At 36.8% G+C, this 22,485-nt stretch overlaps 1 protein-coding gene across 2 annotated transcripts in view; it reads left to right on the top strand.

Annotated features, from left to right (window-relative positions):
* Nucleotides 1-22,084, top strand: part of LOC105035152 (K(+) efflux antiporter 3, chloroplastic) — a 98,012-nt gene extending 75,928 nt beyond the window's left edge. The window contains exons 9-19 of one of the 2 annotated variants that reach the window (XM_010910595.4): nucleotides 16,847-16,960; nucleotides 17,055-17,156; nucleotides 17,235-17,369; nucleotides 19,308-19,489; nucleotides 19,574-19,709; nucleotides 19,808-19,879; nucleotides 19,974-20,075; nucleotides 20,206-20,367; nucleotides 20,728-20,817; nucleotides 20,948-21,109; nucleotides 21,201-22,084. In XM_010910595.4, the coding sequence (XP_010908897.2) occupies nucleotides 16,847-16,960; nucleotides 17,055-17,156; nucleotides 17,235-17,369; nucleotides 19,308-19,489; nucleotides 19,574-19,709; nucleotides 19,808-19,879; nucleotides 19,974-20,075; nucleotides 20,206-20,367; nucleotides 20,728-20,817; nucleotides 20,948-21,109; nucleotides 21,201-21,521 (1,578 nt within the window). In that variant the 3' untranslated portion in view covers nucleotides 21,522-22,084. The remainder of the gene's footprint in view (nucleotides 1-16,846; nucleotides 16,961-17,054; nucleotides 17,157-17,234; nucleotides 17,370-19,307; nucleotides 19,490-19,573; nucleotides 19,710-19,807; nucleotides 19,880-19,973; nucleotides 20,076-20,205; nucleotides 20,368-20,727; nucleotides 20,818-20,947; nucleotides 21,110-21,200) is intronic. The other variant, XM_073243071.1, reaches the window with a different exon arrangement.
* Nucleotides 22,085-22,485: the final 401 nt, after the last annotated feature.

Here is a 22,485-nt window from a genome sequence, read left to right as displayed (position 1 = left end):
CTTTAAGCAAGAAGGAATAAGAGGTAAGTTTTAAATTAGGTTAATTAGGTATGAGAAGATATAGTAAATCTAATTAAATAGAAAGTAAATAATGCTAAGATTAAAAGGTAAGTAGGTAGCCTACAAATAAAGCAACAAATTAAATCTACTTTTAGGGCAATAAATTATTTTAAGCTATGGAAAGCAGTAAATCACCAGGAATAATGGGTAATAATAAATAAGGTAACTACTCACTATGCAAATAAAGTAATCTCACAGTTAAGAATAAAAGGTAACTACGTAATCTAAATAAAAGGCAAAGAATTAATCTACTTAGGAAGCAGGAAATCACTAATTATATAAAGCAGTAAATTATTCTAACTCATAGAAAGCAGTAGATCACCAGGCTATAGAAAGTAAAAAAAAATTTATGCATGCAAATAAAGAAATCTAGATATAAAATAGTAAATCTACCATATACGAAAAGCAATATGAGGCAAATTTTTTTAAAAAGAATAAATAGAAGGTAATTAAGCAATTAAAATAAATTAACTAACAATAAAAAGCAAACTACTAATCAGCAAAGTATGGAAAGCAAGAGTACAAGAGAAAGAAATAATCAACTAGAAATATAAAGCAGTAAAGCATATAAGGAAGTCAAGCAATGTAAAGTAAGAAATAAAAATCTAGAAAGCAGTAAAATATTTTTTTTTGTTTTTTTGCAGATTTTTTTAATTTTTTTTTTTCAAAACAATTACGCTAAGATGTTCGGCAAAGGTGCCAAAATTTGATGCGTGTCGTAGCACATCAAAATTAACCCTACTCACTACTATGTAGATAGGGTGAGTCGGGATCATATCCGCAGGGATCTTAGTTGATTGTTTCGAAAACGTAAAAGAAATGAATAATAGATTGTAAAAAACTAAGAAAGAAGCATAGAAATTATAGTAAAAGTACTTTTAATTAATCAAATAAAGAAGCGTACATAAAGAAAAGAAATAAAATTGCGATACAAGACAACTAAACCAAGTTGATCTTCTTGCTGCGTCCGATGGTGGATGTCTCCTTGAATCCTAAGTCTTCCTCCGTGCAGACAGCGGCAGGATGGCTGGAAGGCTTGGTCTATGAACTCCAAGGAAGAAAGGTTGATGGAAGCGGGTATGTAGAAGAGAATGGGTAGTGGCACTAGGATTAGGACCTCTCCTAGATTTGATGGGATGTGGAAAAAGGATCTGTGGAGGAATATGGTGTCGTGCTGGGGTTAGTACCTCCTCTAGACTTATGGAGAAGAAGAAGAGGGAGAGAGAAAGAGAGAAGCTTGAAAGAGAACTTAGGGTTGGTTTGATTGAAGAAGATGGAGGCCTTAGGGTTCTATTTATAGAGTGGGGAGGTTAGGATTTCATGAAAAGAGAGGTAGGAGCGTGAATAAGGATCCTTGGATCTTCATATTGATTCTCCTCCGTTGATCTTTAAATCGTGTTCACACTAGAGTAGGAGCTGGTTGTCTGGTTCACTCAAGTCTGATCCAATTTGAGTCTAATTTGAGTCATATGAATCCAAACTCCCAATTACCTGCAAAATAGACTAGAGAGCATCAAATTTTAATAAAATAACATCAAGTATTATAATATTTAGTATCTTTAGCGACTTAAATTAAGTATTCATCAACTAACTCAAATAGTATCCAAATTCATATGTTTTACATCAAATAAAGTTTTACTAAAGATAGATCTAAGTTCAATGAAGTTGATAACATCAAGTCTCGTCTCTAAAAACTCTCTCCCAATAATGCTATATTCATAATCAGTTATCTGAATCTGAAAAACAAAAGAGAGAGGTGATAAGCTTGATAACCTAGTAAGTAATGAATATCTCAATTAGATATTTCGGATATTATCGTAGATACGATGTTCGAAAATAAATGCCATGAACAATTTATGAACATATTCCATGCTAATTTCAATGCAAATCAAATCCTTTCAAATATTTATATATATTCATATACATAATCATAAATCTGATTTGAAATAAAATACATATAACTCAATAGTCTTTGACTATGACCATATTTATCCGTGTTAGGGCCAGAAACAATGAGCTCACTGAGGATGCCAACATATAACCCTTATTGGCAGGGTGAAAATCAATGCACCATTCCCATTGGTAGGGCCGAAAATCAATGCACAACCTCCATTAATAGGATCGAGAACCAACGTATAACCTCCATTGGCAAGGTTGAAAACCAATGTATAACCCCTATTGGCAGGGTCAAACCATAATTAGACTGAGAGCATAAAATCCAATCCATATCAAATATTTTTGCAACATAACATATAGATTTCATAATTTCACTAAACATATGCATAATCAATAAATTATATTATTTTAAAAATTATTTTTCATTCAAAACATAGTTTCATAAATCATGCATAATTTCAAAAGCTAATTATTTACTTTCAAAATAAATTATGAAATATCTCGAGAAGATTCATTACTTTTCGTAGAACACTGAACGAACATATTTAATCAATCCTGGGAGCATCCTTCGAGCTTATTATTCAAAACATATTCTTCTATCAGTCTTAAACCACGGCTCATAAAAATTCAAAATTCTGACACCCTCACAAGGCTGATAAAGCAATAGTGCTCAACATCCCGATCAGTCTAATTAGGGTAGTTTTATCTGATCACAATTAAATAGAAAATAGATGGTTTAGTAGAGATCAACAAGGACTTGATTTTGTGATGCTTAACAAAGGCTCAGATGTTATGGGCATATTGTCTAACTGATAGAGTGACTCAAAATCTCCTACTGAAATTAGGTCAAACTTAAAGCAACAGTTCAGATTCACTAAGTGCATAAATCATGAAGAGAGAGAATATCAGAGGAAAAAGAAATTCACAAAGTAGGACAAGGCTAATCAAAGTGATCAAATCATGGTCGAATTACGGTATAAATAGTTCAATAACAATTACAGAAAATTGAATCTAATGACACTCGGAAGTGGTTAAGGTGGGTGTGGGCATGTTGCCCAGTGATCGTGGATCAGAACTTTTTGCTGGGATCGGATCAGAATCATTAAAAGAAATTTCTTCATTGGCTAATCTTAGAGAGATGACTTCTAGAGAGGGAAATCCATCAAGAGAATCGTTTTAGAGAGAATTCTAAAAAAAAGTAGAGAGAGAAAATCCATAGAGAGAGAAAGTGGAACTTTCTAGAGAGGCGGATTCAAACTCAAGGTAGGGAGAGAGGGAAGAGAGAATCTCTCTTTTTTTCTTTTCTTTTTCTTTTTCTTTTTCATTATTTTTTCTTTATTTTTTTTCTTCACGGAACAGAGGACCCGCACGTCCTCTTTCTTCTTCCTTTCTTCTTAACGGAATGGAGGAACTTTTCTTTCCCTTGTTCCTGAAGCTAGGAAGGTTTCTTCCCCACCGGCAATGCTCGTGGCTGGAAGAGGAAGGTCCGACGGTGACCACAACAGGGTTAGGTGACCGACGGCGGCAACCGGCAATGAGAAAAAAAATCAAAATAAAATGAAAAAACAGGGAATCCATAATCATGTCTTTTTCAATAGATTTTTGGCAATTAATTCAGCAAAAACTTCAAGATTAAAACCCATAAAGATTGAGGGCATGAGGTGGAAGAGATTTACCTGATTTAGATGGAATTTGATCTGATTTCCGGTGGCCACAGTAATCTCAAATCCACCGGCAAACAGGATGAAAGGAGGGAAGAAAACCAACAATTAATCGGCGGTTTTTTTTGTGAGGAAAAACCCAAGATATTGAGGCCTTTAAATAGACCTCTAATGGTACAAATTTAGAGTTTGATTGAGTCCCTGTTTTCCTAATATTTTTAAGATTTTGGATCAGAGAAGAACTCCTTCGGGAGTTCTTCAGCATGACCCCTCTACACAGCTGGATTTTTTGGCTTGTTTTAAGATGTGTGTGGTGGGGTTGGGGTATCACATTATCCTATGCTTTTTTACTTAATCTCCTATCTCTCGACTCCTGGTAAATGTAGATCTACTCGTAAAATAATGTATAATAAGGATTTAGTCCATGTAAATTGTATTAAATTGAAATAAAATTACATTATATTTTCACTGATTTTCTTTAGTTTTTTGTTAAGGTCTCTTAATTGAAGGGAAAAGGGACAATGAATAATAAGCTCTTGAGCTTGTTGGGAGCCATGGGTTCACATAAACAAATAACCCTCTCCGACAAGGAGAATTTGAGGGGACTAATTTTTTTAAAAAAATTAATTATGAATCCTTTGACTCTTTGGAGATCCAAATCCATCTTTATAATAGATTTATTATCCTATAGCCATCAGTTGGATTTTCGTTCCAGAAGTCCTTAGCCTTAGAGTCATGTTATGGCACCCTACTGGTCATTAGTTTAGGTGCAGACGACAACATAAATGTTGTCAAAAGAGTCTAAAGTCCTATAACTGCCTTTAAGGTGCAAGATTACTTCTGAGAAAGTCTTATTTTCTTTAGTAGTTAGTGTGTCTGTGAGGCCTGGCCCAAGGGGGGCCCTTTTTCCACTTGTGCTATGCGGGATGCTGGGGTCGTGGATCTATGGCTTCTCGCGGAGGCAGCCGCGCGTGGCTTCTTGTGGACGCAAGTGCGTTCACTCCATTATGGAAAGGAAAAAAAGAGAAGGGTGTGGAACCTAACAGAACCCCTCCCCTCCCGCTTTCTCTCTCCCGCTCTCTCTCTCACACTTGCTATCTCCCGCTCTCTCTCTCTCACGCGTGCTGACTCCTCCCTCCCTCTATCTTTCTCCCATCTTCTCTCCCCAGCCCTCTCTCATGTGTTGTTGTGAGGGTGGAAAATAGACAAGAAAAGAAGGAAAAGAGGTGAGGCCTCTGCCTCTCACCCCCTCTTTCCATTTCTCTATGTGTAAGTGTCCGTGTGGGTGAGTGAGAAAATAAAGAGAAGAAAAACAAAGAAGAAAAAGAAAAAGGAGAAGAAAAGAAGTTGAGGCCTCTGCCTCTCACCCCTCCTGTTCCTGTGGATATTTGTGCGTGGGTGTGCTGAGAGAGTTAGAAAATAGAGAGAGAAAAAAATAATAGATGAGAATCCTCTTCTTCTCTCTTTCTCGCTCCTTCCCTCTTCTTCTTTTTCCTCACTTCTCTTCTTTTTGTTGCTGCCGTTGGTTGTGGTCACTGCCATGGGTGAGCTCTTGAATAGGTAAGAATATTAATTGCTTCTTTTGTATGATTTGGCCTATTTTCAGTTAAGGATTAATGAGCAGGTATTAGAATTTCTAGTATGCGGTTTATTTCTGTTAAAAATTAAATATTAGATGATAGAACTCTTGTATGTAATGCATTCCTGTTATAAGTTAGTGAAGGATGATAGAATGAATAGTGGGGTAGAAAAAATAGAAATTTTAAGCATTATAATAGAGAAATTTGAAAAGATGGATGTTTTGTGTTTGGGGGCGAATTGACCCTACCTAGGGTGAATCCGTGAATTTTAATTCTGTATTGACTTAGTAATTTAATATAGAATTTGAACCGAGAAGTGCTGACTTTTGAGTCAACTTGAGGGTAAAGTTTGAGAATTTTTGGATGAGTCTAGATAGGGTAAATAATTAGTGGAAAAGGGCTGTTGTGAGAGGAAAAGACTGAAGGAGAGGTTGTGGCATTCTCTCTTCACCTTCTTTCTTTTTTTCAGAATAGTAAAATCCAAAGAATTGAGAGACTTAACAAGGTTGAGAAAGTCGCTAGAAATTAGCTTAAACCTTATTAGGGCTGCTTAATCTAACTATCATTGTGGATTATCAGGTTCTGAGAAATCGTGATAAAGTGGTTAATTGTTTGGCTATTGGCATCTTGAGATAAGTACAGTTACATTCTATAATCAATCGAAATTAAATGGACAATTATATCATCTCTAGGTATGGTATGAATTGTTGTAAGTAACCCTTAATTTTATTAATCGGAATCAAATGAACATTTAGATTATCTTTTGATACGTCATTAGTCATTATAAGTAACATCTACACTATACTTGATCCGAATTAAATGGATCTTTATGTTATCTTTCGATACGATACCAAGTATTGCAAGTACCCCTGATATGTTATCATGATTAACTTGAATCAAATGAGAATCATTATATTCGGTGAAAATGGTACCAATTATTATAAAGATATTCAGATCTGATTATGCATGATATTTTATATATCATCTCTATGACATGATACAAATTATGATAATGATACTTACATTTTATCATGATCCATCTGAATCCAGTGACAATCATTTTATTCATCTGGAATGATACAGACTATTGTAGATGCAATTAGATCAGATTGTGCATGAATTTATTGTATATGACCTTCTTGACATGATGTGAATCACTTTAATTGACTTCCAATTTAATTATGCCTAGAATATATATATGATAAAACATTGATTAGTGAATAAGGCTTATGAGTTAAACTGAATGACTTTACATGCTATGATTAGATCAAGCTGATAAATTATGATTATAGCCTGTTGGAATACATATATCATAGCTACATTAAGTTGTATCAAGTTATATTGAAGCTGTATAAAAAACGTATCGAAAAGAGAAAAAAATTTTGATTTATATGTAGTTATTGATATATGTATCATTTGACTCTCTGTCTATTATGTGTGATGTTCGGACTTGAGATATCCACCATAGGACGTGAGTGTAGATTTGAGATGTCCATCATTGGATGTGGACTTGAGATGCCCACCACGGGGCGTATGCGTGGATTTAAGATGCCCACCATGGGGCGTAAGTATGGACTTTTTTTGAGATCTCTTGCTACTGGGGCAATTGTGGCACCACAGTAAGGACTGAGAGCGAAAAGAAGTGGGTGTCCATGCTTAAGTATAGTATTATGGAATTGGATATATATATATATTTGGATTTTTATACTATTTACTGATTTTCATGTTATAAAAAAACTGACATGAGACTGTATTTCGGATATCTTTAATTTCATAACTTTAATCTTGATCAAATTGATATTGCATTATTATGATGTATTTGAATTGCACATTATTATGATTTAGATTTGTTTTATAGATGTATCTGTTATTGAGTCATGAAGCTTATAAACTTTCACCTACAGTTTTTTGATTCAAGGACCTTTTGGGGATCGGATCTTGATGATTTGGGATTTCTATATAGAGATGAGGCCGATTTGTAAAAGATGGTTGTTTTTGGGATAGTTGTGCTCAATAATATTGTGTAAAACTGATATTAAAGTTAAAATTGGGATAGAAAATGGTTAATTATTCTATTATTATAACTGCTTGGAGTATGCCATTTTGGATATTATACTAAACTTTTGTCAGGTTGGAAGCCTTGCATGCATATAGGAATAGTACTCTGTAGGCATGCGGCAGTTGTTCACATCTCCAAATTTTATTTTAATTTAAATTCTGGGTTGAGAATATGACAGTTAAAGTGGTATCAGAGCATAGATTTAGTTTATAAGAATGTATTAGAATGAAGGCATGCGTTAAGTATAAGTGGGGTCATTATCAGACAATAAAATGTGAAAACTTGTCTTTGTCATTTCAGGTATAGTTGTTGATCTTGTATTTTGATCTATTTGGAATTTTGAAATAGGTTCTTGATGATGCTTTAATAATGTATTGAAGATGATATTCAGTGTTATGAATGTTGGTAGTGTAATAGTAATAATTGCAGTATTGGGAAGTTTCTTTATGATCAAAGTTTATCATTATACTAGAGGTGGTCTATTAATTATCATTTAAGTAATTTTGACTATTATGAATTATTGTCATTTTGGCTAATAGCATGAGCCAGGAGTGTACATTTATGTGGTTAATAATTCTTCTGAAGAGTGAAATATGTGAGTATTGTTATTACTTGTTATATAGAATGTTAAGGTTGATCAGCTGGAATTCGGATAATATTTAGAAGAGAAAAAGAACTTATGTACTACAATCCTGGAAAATAGAGAACTAAAATTAAGAAGTACAATAGGACTTAGATATGTGAAAGTATGATTTAGGGTTACAATAAAGAGGATTAGATGAATTCAAATGTCCGTAGTAATCTAAATAGGTGCAACTAGAGTATTCGGGAATTGGAATGGATTAGAATAATATAGTAAGTGGTGGGTAGTAACTCATAGATCAGGTGAAGATTTTTGGTGTATGATCATATGAGGAACAATCTTAGAAAAAAATAGTAATTGTATGGTTATTATTTAGTAGATTTTATTTTTGATAAGAATTATTTCATATAAGTGATTAAATTTTATGATATTAATTGCAGATAATAGAGTTAATTGATATATCCTTGAAGATAATATTAGCTGAGGTAACAAGTTGGGACTGCCAGACTTAGTATATGGGACAGAGATGAATGAAGGACAATTTGTTAAATCCTCTGTTGACATCATTGTTAGTAGGGGAGATCAACCCCATGAAGCAATAAGAACTGTGGGTCCTTCTGGGGTAGAGCAACTAAGGTTGGAAGAGCAGACAGCGACCTATGCTTTTAATACCCTAAAGTACCAATTCTACTTCAAAGTACGAGATATTAACTTTTCAGACAAAAAGTATCATAAATATTCTTTTCAAAGGGTAAGAGCTGAGTATATTGGTATGAGGTGGGACTATGATAGACTGAGAGATATAAATTAGAAACATATCGATGAATGTTTAGCCCTATGGCGTTAGATGATGAGATTGAGACAAGGACTCTCTTCAGATTCTGGATCATCATCTAGGGAAAATTGATATAGTGGAGGAAAGAGAAAAGGGCAAAGAAAGGTATGATTTATTATTGCATGGGATGAGTTTATGCAATACTTGATATTCTGATATGAATTTATTCAAATTTTGCTTTATATTGAAGGATTCTGTAGTCATTAATTTTGATTATATTATTGAAAAAGTTTCAGAATTAGCTAAATGTCTTGATGTGTTTTGAAAAAGGATTCAAGATAGTATTCAAGAATTCAAGCAATTGGCAGTTGGTTAAATGTTCTTAAGGGACTTAGAAAGGAATCTAAGATTTGGAATGAACTAGAAATGACATACTAAGCTTAAGTTAAATGCTACTGTATATACAATTCTTTGCATAAGTCATAGTATAAATATGCAGGTAGTTATAAAAGATTGAAATCATCTTAATAAGAATTTCTTCTAAGGTTATATAGGTTAAATAATAAGTGTTTAAAATTTTGATTGGCAACTAGTGATATAAGCAAGAGGACTGAAGGTCTACTGAACATTAACTTATATGGTGACAAAACTCAAAAGTTAATTAGATCTAATATTATTACTTGTTTGGGGATTTGAAAACTAGTAGTCAGTGGATCATGGAGGTACGTAGTGAGTAAGAATCAAGTCTATTTTTGAAAGGAGCCAAGTATATGTTGATTATAGTAGTGTTATGAAAATAGAAGATATGATTCTAGCCAAGGTTGCAAGCATGTCAATAGAGGGAGGTGTTCTAATCCAGTGGAATAAATGTTGATACAGGTTGTTAAAGAAAAAGAAGGAAAGAATCAGTAGGCTCTAGAAAATTTGATATTCGAATGGAGTGTTAGAATTAGAATTAAGATAGCTAAAGGAGGAAAACTATTGTGGTATAAGTGCTAAAACAATCAAGATGATCTAGGTTGATACATTAGAGTGATTGCTGTCTAGCCAATTGCAAGAGATTTGAAGAATGCCTAAGACTAGGTTATAGCAGAACTGTGTGTAAATGTTTAATGATTTTGGCCTTATGTGTTTAATAAGTCTTGTTCTTTAAGGATTGATGTGAAGTTTGGTAAAGCCAATTATCTATATGTATATTTGAAAATTTGTAAGGATTATAATAAACTTGAAGATTAGAGATTTTAAAAATATCCTCATCATTAAGATTTTAGCGATAGACTAGTACGTGAACAATGTTGATGGAATTTGTCAGTAGAGCTTGTTTTCAATAATGTGGATTTAGCAATGATGAATTGGGGATGCGATTTGAGTTTGAATATGCAAATTTTGAGGATGAAATTTATTTAAGGGGGGAGGAGTGTGAGGCTTGGCCCAAGGGGGGCCTTTTTTCTGCCTGTGCCACGCAGGACTCAGGGGTTGTGGACCCGTGGCTTCTCGCGGAGGCAGCCATGCGTGGCTTCTCGTGGAGACAAACCGTATGCACCCTATCATGGAAAGAAAAAAAAAAGAAGGGTGTGGAACCTAACAGAACCCCTCCCCTCCCACTCTCTCGTGCGTGCTCGCTCTCTCCCACTTTTTCTCTCTCGCACTGACTCTCTCCCACTCTCTCTGTCGTATGCTGACTCCCTCTTTCCCTCTATCTTTCTCCCATCTTCTCTCCCCAGCCCTCTCTCGTGTGTCTGTTTTGTGAGGGTGGAAAATAGACAAGAAAAGAAGGAAAAGAGGTTGAGGCCTCTGCCTCTCACCCCCTCTTTCCGTTTCTCTGTGTGTAAGTGTCCATGTGGGTGAGTGAGAAAATAGATAAGAAAAAAAAGAAGAAAAAGAAAAAGGAGAAGGAAGGAAGTTGAGGCCTTTGCCTCTCACCCCTCCTGTTCCAGTGGATGTTTGTGCGTGGGTGTGGCTAAGAGAGTTAGAAAGCAGAGAGAGAAAAAAAAATAATAAATGAGAACCCTCTTCTTCTCTCTTTCTCGCTCCTTCCCTCTTCTTCTTTTTCTTCACTTTTCTTCTTTGTTGCTATCGTGGCTTGTGGTCACTGTCGTGGGTGAGCTCTTGAATAGGTAAGAATATTAATTGTTTTTTTTGTATGATTTGGCTTGTTTTCGGTTAAGGATTAATGAGTAGGTATTAGAATTCCTAGTATGCGGTTAATTTCTGTTAAAAATTAAATATTAGATGGTAAAACTCTTGTATGTAATAGATTCCTGTTATGAGTTAGTGAAGGATGATGGAATGAATAGTGGGGTAGAGAAAATAGAAATTTTAAGCATTATAACAGAGGAATTTGAAAAGATGAATGTTTTGTGTTTGGGGGCGGATTGACCCTACCCAGGGTTAATCTGTGAATTTTAATTCTGTATTGATTAAGTAATTTAATATGAAATTTTAATCAGGAAGTGCTGACTTATGAGTCAACTTGAGGGTAAAGTTTGAAAATTTTTGGATGAGTCTAGATAGGATAAATAATTAGTGAAAAGGGCTGCTGCGAGAGGAAAAGACTGAAGGACAGGTTGTGGCATCCTCTCTTCACTTTCTTTCTTTCTTCCAAAATAGTGAAATCCTAAGAATTGAGAGACTTAAGAAGGTTGGGAAAGTCGCTAGAAATTAGCTTAAACCTTATTTGGGCTGGTTAATCTAACTATGGTTGTGGATTATTAAGTTCTGAGAAATCGTGATAAAGTGGTTAATTGTTTGGCTGTCGACGTTTTGAGATAAGTAACAGTTACCCAAGTTTTGAAAATCGGTATCGGTGGTCGGCCGGCGGCACGGTCTGATACGGTTTTGTATCGGATCGGACCGATGCGAACCGAAACAAGGGAATCGGGAGGAAAAGAGAGAAAAATAAAGATAGAGGGAGGAAGAAAGAAAAGGAGGGGAAGGAGTCGAAGGCCGTCCGGAAGGAGTCGAAGGCCGTCACTGGACGGCCTTCGACTGGCTGCCGTGGCCGTCGGACGGCGCAGTCTACGCACGTGGCGTCGTGAGCGTGAAACAAGGGCGATGCCCCTGTTTCACGGGTTTTTTTAATAAACAAAAACTTAAGTGAAGCTGGCAAATCCGATTGCCAGCTTCATTGATTTTAATTTTTTAAAAAAAAATTTTAAACAGTGAAGCCGGCAAATGGTTTGCCGGCTTCACTATTAATCCCCATTTTTAAAAAAGGGCAATGCATGAATAGGGGCGATAGTCCCTATTCCACGACCATGACACTGCCTGCGCCGCTTCTGCTGCCCAATGGCCACGGTGGCCACCCAGAGTCCTCCGGCGGTCTCTACGCTGTTCCATTTTTCTATCTCCTGTGGTCTCCCCCCTCTCTTTCTCGCTCATTGCAGCAGCTCCATCAGATGAATCGAGCTGCAGTAGCTTCTGCCACCCTCCGGTGGCCGCAGAGGGTCACTGTCGGCTTCCGACGGTGTTCTCTCTCTCCCTCTGCCTCTATTTTCTCTCTTCTCTGGCACTGATGTGTGCCGTTTTCTCCATCGGAACCATCTCGATTCTCCGTCGGTCCGGTTCGGCACACTCCGAACCATCCGATTCAAGATGGTTCTGAGAATCTTGACAATTACATTTTATAATCAATCGAAACTAAATGGGGAATTATATCATCTCTAGATATGATATGAATTATTGTAAGTAACACATATTTTATGATTAATCGGAATCAAATGAACATTTAGATCATCTTTTGATACGTCATCATCATTATAAGTAACATCTACACTCTATACTTAATCTGAATTAAATGGATCTTTATGTCATCTTTTGATACGATACCAATTATTGTAAATACCCCTGACATGTTATCATGATCAACTTGAATCAAATGGGAATCATTATATTCAGTTAAAATGATACCAATTATTATAGAGACATTTAGATCTGATTATACATGATATTCTTATATATCATTTTTATGACATGATACAAATTATGACAACGACACTTACATTATATCATGATCCATCTGAATCCGGTGACAATCATTTTATTTATTTGAAATGATACAAACTATTGTAGATGCCATCAGATCAGATTGTGCATGAATTTATCGTATATCACCTTCTTGACATGATGTGATTCACTTTAATTGACTTCCGATTTAGTTATTTCTAAAATATATATACTATGAAATATTGATTAGCGAACGAAGGCTTATGAGTTGAACTGAATGACTTTACATGCTATGATCAGATCAGACTGATAAATTATGATTATTATCTATTGGAATACATATATCAGAGCTATATCAAGTTGTATCAAGTTATATTGAAGACGTATAAAAGATGTATCGAAAAGAGAATTTTTTTGACTTATATATAGTTATTGATATATGTATGATTGGACTTAGCCTATTGTGTGTGATGTTCGGACTTGAGATGCCCAATATAGGGCGTAAGCATGGATTTGAGATGTCCACCACAAGGCGTAAGTGTGGACTTGAAATGCTCACCATGGGGCATAACGTGGATTTGAGATGTCCACCATGGGGCGTAAGCGTGGACCTTTTCTGAGATCCCTTGCTACGGGGGCAATCATAACATCACAGTAAAGGCCAAGAGCAAAAAGAAGTGGGTACCCATCTTAAGTATAGTGTTATGGAACTGGATATATATATATATATATATATATATATATATATATTGGATTTTTGTACTATTTACTGATTTCCTTGTTATAGAAAAACTGACATGAGACTGTATCTTGGATATCTTTAATTTGTAACTTTGATCTTGATCAGATTGATATTGCATCCTTCTGATGTATTTATTTGAATTGCATATCATTATGATTTAAATATGTTTTATAGATGTATTTGTTACTTACTGAGCCGTGAAGCTCATAAATTTTTACCTGTGGTTTTTTGAATCGGGGATTATTTTTGGGGATAAGATCTTAGCGTTTTGGGATTTGTGTATAGAGATGAAGCCGGTCTGTAAAAGATGGTTGTTTTTGGGATAGCTGTGCTTAATGATATTGTGTAAAATTGATATAGATTGCTATAAAGTTAAAGTTAAAATTGAAATAAAAAATTGTTAGTTGTTCTGTTATTACCACTGCTTGGAGTATGCCATTTTGGATATTATAGTAAATTTTTGTCAGGTTGGAGCCTTGCATGCCTATAGGAACATTATTCCGTAGGTATGCAGCGGTTGTTCACATCCCCAAATTTTATTTTAATTTAAATTCTAGGTTGGGGGCGTGACAGTGTCAAACTCTAAGAGCACTCCTGAGTCTAAGTCATTGTAAGGGACCCTAAAACCTACACATGCCCCCCACATACTTGATTCATCAATCAATGAAAACTTTATTCCTTCAAATGCACTTTGAATGTTTTTCTCTTTTCATGGTTGATTTTTGGCGCCTTCTAGTGGATTTTAGAGCAATCCTAGATTCCAGGGATTGTTTGACGGCAAGTTGATGGATTTCGGCAAGTTGCAAACAACCTTTGAAGATTGGTGGATTCTAGAGGTCAAGGAAGACCTTTTGTAGCAAGGTCTAGTTATTAGTCATCCTTTCTTGAAATCTTTGGATTTGATTAGGAGGTTGAAGTTGTGCTTAAGCACACATATCAAGTAACTACTTCTGTAAGAAGCTTCCTAATAGCAACCGTCCATTCATTAGATAGATTTTGGCAGAAGATTCCTTTGAGTCTCTAGGAATTAGAGGAATTATAGGGAGCCATGCCTTAGCATTCGATGCTGTGTTGCCTTTTTTTATTGATTGAGGCCAATTGTATAAACCAGTCTTCTAATTGCTTGGGTAAGAAAAGAGTTAAATTCCAAATCTACCCCTTTCCTTTTGTAATTTGTGTCTTATTTCTCCCTCATCTATAACCATGCCCAAGTAGTGCATTACTTTCTCAAGCATCTGCTCCCTTCTCTAGTATCTCTCATCCTTCACTCTCTTCTCTACTTAATGTTCCAATGCCCCTTCCCCTTCCTCCATCCCAACTTTCATTTCTACTCTCTTCCTTTGCTTCACTTCTACAAGCCTCTCCCCCTAGCTATAAGTGTTCATGAGTTTCTCAATGATGGAAATAATCTTGTTTCTCAACATTACAAGTAACTTGTAGAGCTAGGTAAGCTCGGAGGCAGGATTTTCGGAACCATCCCAAACCGCCCGATTTGGGGCATACTAAGTGTGTTGGCTGCAGACCAGGATGGTTTTGGCAATCGAAATGACAAAAACGATGAGGGGAAAAGGAGAAGGAAAGAGATGAGAAGAAAGAGAAAAGAGGAGGGAAGGGGAAGGAGGAGAGGGGGCCACCGGAGGGCAATCGACATCGCCGCGTCGCTGCCGAGCTTGGTAGAAGCCAGAGAAGGGCGGAGGGAGGGAAAGAGAGGGAGAGAGAGAGGAGGCCTCTAGAGGGCCGAGGAGGTCGTTGCGCCATTGCCGAGGCTTGTTAAAAGCTGGATGGGGCCTGCCCTCCTCCCTATTGAAATAGGAGGTTTGACCCTTGTTTCAGTATTTTTTTTGTTTTATTAAGTGTTACCGACTTCATTATTTCAGTTTTTTTTTCGATTTTCGGTTGAATTCAATAATTGAAACAATGAAGTCCCTATTTTGATTTTTGATTTTTTGTCGACTTCAAATGAAAATAAAAAAAGATAACCAAAATAATGAAGTTGGCAAAAATGTTGCCAACTTCATCCAATAAAACAAAAAAAGTTCTTGTTTCAATTGGAAGGAGGGCGGAGCCCCTTCGGTTATCTACTGGCCTTGGCAGCAGTGGGGCAGCCTCATCAGCCCTCTAAAGGCCTCCATCGGCCGCCTCTCTCCCTCCCTCTCCTTCTCTCTCTCCGCCCTCCTCTGGCTTCCACTAAGCTCAGCAGCGATGCGGCGACCTTAGCTACCCTCCAGAGGCCCTCTCCCTCTCCTTCCCTCCTCTTCTCTTCCTCTCTTCATTCTCCCTCCATCTTTCTCTTTGACAATTTGGGCCCGGTACGGAATGGCATTGGGGCGTACCGGACTATACTGCTGGCCGACCATTCTAGGCCTTGGTACCAGCACAGAGAAACTTGCTCAGAGGGCCTTATGGCAATTGAACACTGAAATCAATCTCAAGCACATGGAAGAAGTGAAGGTGAGTGGAAGAAGGGGATGGACTCGAAAAAAGTGGAGGTGGGTGGAAGAAGGTGATGGATTTGGACTTAGAATTGCTGCTCTTGGGATAGAGATTGAACAAAACATGTGGGAAAGAAAAGTGTTGACTTTGACAAGGAGACCATGGTGCTCATGGCACTTCTGGAGGTATTAAAGGGATGGCTTGGGCAGATTTCCTCATGGACAGAATAGCATAGGAACCCCATTATTGAGGGAAGATGGTGGAGAAAGGAAATCAGGAGTGAGGTGATGGCACAGGAAGGGGAACCTCCTTTGTGTGTCATTGGAGAGCACTACGAAAGAAGAATCGTAGAAACTTGGTTAGGGGCATTTGCTAAGAGGAGAAGAAATAATAGGTTTCAACTTTTGACATATACAACTATTTTTCATGAAACCAGAACCAACTATCCTATGCTAAGTAAAAGGCAAGGCACCTTCATATGGGATGCTATGGTGTGGCTTCCTAGCATCCTTAATTCTATGAATTATGCAACTTAGATCTTAATTGTCCTGTCTGGGGTGACTTATGGCCTTTAAGGTCATGCCAATGTCTAATACCTGATGGTATATGCACCGGATTGTATTTGTTTGCAAGCATCCCCCATTTTTGACTTACAACCCCACTTTTAGTGCAAACTTGCTTCCAAGTGCACCTTGATCTCACATGGTTCCATCAAGCCTAGGCGATAGCATGTCACTCCCCCCAAATCTGCAGAATAAAGATATTTTTTCTTGTCCATCCCCCATGTTAGCTAGGTTGTGTTAACTGCCATCAATGGAAATAAAGTGTTTGGGTTAAAAGTTGGGCATTTGGTAGGATAAACGTATATCTCCCCACTTATCCCTTATCCCACAACCAAAACTAGCTAAGTTCATTTCTTACATGATATTATTTTATGACATGTACCTGAATGATTTTGGTTTGTAAGATTCCATTTCTTTTGGTATGAAAGATCCTAGATCTCAAAGCTAAATGTGTCATTGTATCTCTTTCCCATCAATTTCAATGAGACCTCACTTTTCAACTCTGTTTCCATTGATATTGCATTTGACTCTTTGGATCTTTGATTGCAGAACCTTGTTGAGGAAAGTATTTGGCCAATGCTAGCAATTGAAAGCTTGAAGGCTTTAGGTGGACTTGGTCTACTTTCCCTGGGAGGAAAATACCTTCTGAGGCGTATTTTTGAAGTCTGTATGATGATCTTTATCACAACCATTCTTTCATGGTTGGTTGAATGAAGCTTGTCATTAATGAATTCTAACTAGAATTACCTTAATGCAGGTTGTTGCAGAATCAAGAAGCTCAGAAGCTTTCATTGCTCTGTGTCTGCTTACAGTTTCAGGGACTTCACTTGTTACACAAATGCTGGGCTTTAGTGACACGGTAGGATGAAGTTGTTAAGCATCTAGGTGTTTTGTCTTTTTCTGCTTGACATAATTATGGATCTGCTGTCATGTCTAGCTAGGAGCTTTTCTGGCAGGAGCAATTCTTGCAGAAACAAATTTTCGGACGCAAATTGAAGCTGATATAAGGCCCTTTAAAGGCTTACTGCTTGGGTTATTTTTTGTAACTACAGGGACATCCATTGACATGCAGGTACTTCTGTTTTTTCTGCAAAATTATCTGTCCACCTGCTAACTTATTGCAATTTTTGTTGTATTTTCTGAGACTTCAGCTCTGTTTTAAGGATGCATCCTCATATAAATGATGCTGACTCTACCAGGACAATGTTTGTAAAATTCTGCTTTTGGTTTTCTACAGGCCCTTTTGCAATTTTGACCAAGATTTGTGCTTTGTAAGACTTATAATATGATTGGAATATATATTTTCTCTAGTCAAAAGACATATTGGTTTATAATATGAGAAGGCACTAAGCAAAAGACATATATACAGGATGATGACATCCTTGCTGATGGTTCAATTCAACCCATAGAAAATAGGATGTTCTCCTGATAGTCATGGATTTAAGTAGGCTGTGGCACTTCCTCTCAAAAACTGTAAAATAAAATAAAATAAAAGGCAACCTGTGATATGAGCATGACACCAAACTGAGAATTGGTGCAGGCTGACTTCATCCATCAATTGAACCAAACTTGAGACTTTCGTTGTTGATCATTTAAAAGCTACTTTCCAGCCACAGTAATGATCTAGAGCTGTCTGCCCCGATGAGCATTTTTGTGACATCTCACATGAGGAATATTCTTATCGGGAAACATGAACATGAGAGTACTAATTTTCTTGTCTTGATAATGTTGATTGTGGTGGTGATGTTTTTTGAAATTAAATATGTTTCTAATAGGATATTATTATATGACCACATGGACTTGGAAACAAATATTCTCCTTTCTTTGTTTTCCGGAATTCCTTCTTCTATGCCATCAGTGTTTGACTTGGAATCTTGAATCTTTGATCTCATGTCTACTTGTTTCCAAAACCCAAAATAGAGACTTGATGTTTCATTCTTGGCAATAAAAAAATAATAATAATTTTCAAACAGACATGTATCTTGAAGTTCTTTCATAAAATGTCCTCTATTTAAAGTGAGAGCATTTACATCTTATGCTGAAGGCCCATGTTGCCCCCTTTCGGTGCCATAGGTTCTTGAAGCAAAATAGGGATAATGGTTGTGCCTATTGAGCCTCTATGGTGGCTTGTTGGAGCAGTAGTTTAGGTAAATGAGACCTAAATGTATTCGTATCTTCATTTGTCTATGCAGGAATCAATTGTTTCATTAAAGAAAAACAAGACCTGGGAGTTGGGGAAATTAGCCTCAAGTTATTCGCGGTTTACGAATTTATTCGCGGTTTGGCTTAGTCTCGATTCTTGGGACTGCTGTGCCCTCAATAATGAGAACTGCTCTTACGAACCTTTATTAATTTAAGCTGTTGGAGTCAGTGCTACCTTCTATTCCAGATTGCGCTATATGCATAAGCTTCCGATATTACTGATAACTATTTTCTTGTGTCTTCATCTGTCCATATGCATAAGCTTCTGGTATTACTGATAACTATTGAAGTGTCCTGACTGACACTAATCAATATAAACATAAAGATGAACTTCAACTTAGAATCACATATCAAGGTTTGAGAAACCGACCATGCCATATATACCATGCTGGTTTGTCACATATCACATATCCCAGGGTATGTACCATCCCATGCTGGTACATGCTGCATATTGGATGACCCTGCTTCAGTAAACCTTCAGTAAATACAGGAGCATAGCATTGTACATACTACATACTACATACTGTTCTTACACATGACCTGACCATATATACCATGTTCCTTCAAACCTTGCTTAATTCTTCTTTTTTGGGTGAAGGAAACAAGCCACTCAAGTTGTTCTTTTTCCTTTTGCCTTTTTATCTTGCCTCACCCTGAATATAATGTCTTATATAGAGTATAAATGTTAGAGAATATATGTTTCTACTGTAATATGAACAACAATGCTGCTTATAGTTTCAGTTGTATTTTGTGTTATATCTACAGAAGGATTTCAATCAAGCTTTTTTAAACTCTTTCTGCTTTGCAGCTTCTTTTCCGAGAATGGCCAAATGTGCTTTCCCTCTTGGCAGGTTTGATTGTTATCAAGACAGTGATAATTACTGCAATAGGGCCTCGTGTGGGACTAACTTTTGAAGAAAGCATTAGAATAGGATTGCTTCTTTCACAAGGTGGTGAATTTGGATTTGTGGTATTTTCCTTGGCAAACAGGTTGGTTATCACTAAACTGTAAATTGTGAATGTGATTTCTTTGATTTTATGGTTTGACCTCAGAAATCTTACTTTTCAAAACAGGCTTGGAGTTCTGCCACTTGAGTTGAACAAACTTCTCATAATCGTTGTTGTGTTGTCAATGGCATTAACTCCTTTACTCAATGAAATTGGAAGGAGAGCTGCTGAGGTCATTGATGAAAAGTTTCAAGGAAAAGAAGTATGTCTTTAGACTTGGTTTCTTTTCATAACCAAGAAAAAGTGACCTTGTCATTAACGAATTGCTCTGAGTGAATTCTTTTCTTTCTTTCCTGGCAGAAAATGATTGATATGGTAAGCTTTGATGCAACTGAACCAGTTGTCATTCTTGGCTTTGGGCAAATGGGTCAGGTAATTACACATGTTGCCTCATGATTTTTGAAGTAATTATGATTTGGGGATGCAATCTGTGTTTTCTGCATAGTTTTAATCATCCAAATTACAGGTCCTCGCCAATTTTCTGTCGACTCCATTGGCTTCTGGACTAGATGGTGACAATGTGGGATGGCCTTATGTTGCATTTGATCTTAATCCTGGAGTGGTTAAGGTACAACAAAAGTTTACTAGCACAGCTCCTCCATGTCTCTCATTTGTTATTGTTTACACAAAAATTCCTATAATTTTTTAAGTTTTGTAGTCATGGATTAAACTTTTGTGTTCTCTTTCCTTCCACTCAGGCAGGTCGAAAAGCAGGTTTTCCTGTACTCTATGGGGATGGGTCACGTCCATCAGTTTTGCAATCTGCTGGTATATCCTCTCCTAAAGCTGTCATGGTCATGTATGCAGAAAAGGCAAAAACAATTGAGGCTGTTCAAAGAATAAGGCTTGCTTTTCCTGCTGTAATATTTGACTTCTGTGATCATCTTGTTTAACTAGTAGTCTTTGTTCATTCTTAATTTCTTATATCTTTTATTAGGAAAATTTGATTTGAGTTCAATTCATCATGAATTAAATCTTTCTGAAGAGTATGTTGAGATGGTATGTGGTAAGAAAATATACATAGAGAGAGAAGCACACTTGTTCTCTGATTCCAGCTATTCAAAATTTTAAAATATATTCTCATGCTGCCAATGGGAATTGTTGCCAAGAAAAAACTCAGATTTTGAAGATGAGAAAATGTGTTGCAATGACAGTGCCACACTTCTCTAATTTCATTCAGTTGTTTCAATGAATTTTCTCACTGAAGATTCCTTTAACAGGTCTCTATTTATGCCCGAGCTCAGGACCTTGCCCATCTATTAGATCTGAAAAAAGCAGGTGCAACAGATGCTATTCTTGAAAATGCTGAGGTAATCAATTGGCAACCTCTAATTTTGCTGCCATGGCTGATTTCTAAGGTCTGCTTCCAGGCATCAACCAATGTAATAGAATGTTTAATTTATTGCCATCACTGCTTGTCTCTGTTATTCTCTTCTACAGACAAGTTTACAACTTGGCTCAAAGCTTTTGCAAGGGCTTGGTGTCATGTCCGATGATGTAACCTTCTTGAGTCAGCTCGTGCGAACTTCAATGGAGCTACAAGCACAAGACGTAATCAACAGAACCGAGGATCAAGAATTTGATGTCATGACACCACTGCAGGTACCTGAAATATATGAATACTTATGTTAATGATGTCTGACATAATGGTTTCACATGTTAACTAACTTGAACAAACTAAACGTTGAATCAGGTGAGAGTGACTGACTTGATTGAGGCCACGAGGAGCAGTGCATCAGTCTCAAATAATGAGCAATCCCTTAGCTTGGATCAACCAGATATCCCTCGTGTCACAGTCTCCAAAGACAACCAATCAACTGATATTGAGGCAGAGTATCAAGCTAGACATGATGCTCCAGGCCACGACTCTGAGAATTTAGCAAGTGATGATGGTGTTAAATATTGTCGCTTGGATATTGACAACAGTGTTCTAAATGGAAAAGAAGATGCCAGAGGAGAGAGAAATATGTCAGGTCATTCTATGCCTTGTACAAGTTCAACTGAAAGTACCTAATTTTCTTTTCTGGATGATTGTCAGTTCTTCAAATTGTAGCAAGCACAGAATGAAAATTCTTCAGATATTGAAGGCTGACAGATGGATCTATAGCCCATGGCTGCATTTTCTGGAGTTGATCGACCACAAAGCTAAAGTTGGTTGCTTCAGATGAAATGCTAGATAACTGACACTGAAGAGAGCCACCTGCAACTTTTTTAACCATTTAATTGTGAGAAGGTAGCTCATATCGAGCTCCTAATCCTGAAGGCTACAATTACAAAATAAGGATTAATATGGATGTGACGTGGCATCTCTAACCACAGAATCAGATCAGATCTGCCAAGTAGCCATCATTTATCAGCAGGGTGTCCTTCTAGCATTCCATCCAGCTGATGATAGTGTTTTCTTTATACTCTGACAAGTGATTTCTGAAGAATTGTTTGGTGAAATTATGCAGACAATTCACTGAAGATATGGTCTCCGTGATTCTCTGTATCAACTTGAAGCAAATTGTCACAATTTCCACAAAATCTTGTAAGTTGATATAGATATTGAAGCAGATTGTCACAATTTCCACAAAATCTTGTAATTATTGCTTTATGCTATGTTGAAAGAAAAGGCTAGATTCAGAAAGTGATCTAGTCTTTCTATTGCTCACCCCAAAAAAGTAAGGGGTGATAACTGATGTTTTCTATGACATGTACTGTACCCTCCATGGATCATGCATGTTTTCATATCGCTGTCAGTTGAAAAGCTTGTAGCAGAAACCTGAGGTGAGGAGGAAAAATGGTAAATCTGTAGTTGGTTGGGGTCCGAGGGGTTATAACAGCTTCTGTTTCTTGTAATTTCCCCTCAAGATGTTATGCACGAAGAAAAATACCCTTGCATGCAATGGGCATTCTGTAATACATTGTGGCTATAAAAATATCACAGTAGATTACGTCCAAAGGAAAAAATGAAAAAAAAAAATTCACTGGGGAAA

The sequence above is a fragment of the Elaeis guineensis genome, chromosome 9, assembly GCF_000442705.2.
Source record: "Elaeis guineensis isolate ETL-2024a chromosome 9, EG11, whole genome shotgun sequence".
NCBI classification, from domain to species: Eukaryota; Viridiplantae; Streptophyta; class Magnoliopsida; order Arecales; family Arecaceae; genus Elaeis; species Elaeis guineensis.
This window is presented reverse-complemented; position numbering and strand designations above follow the sequence as displayed.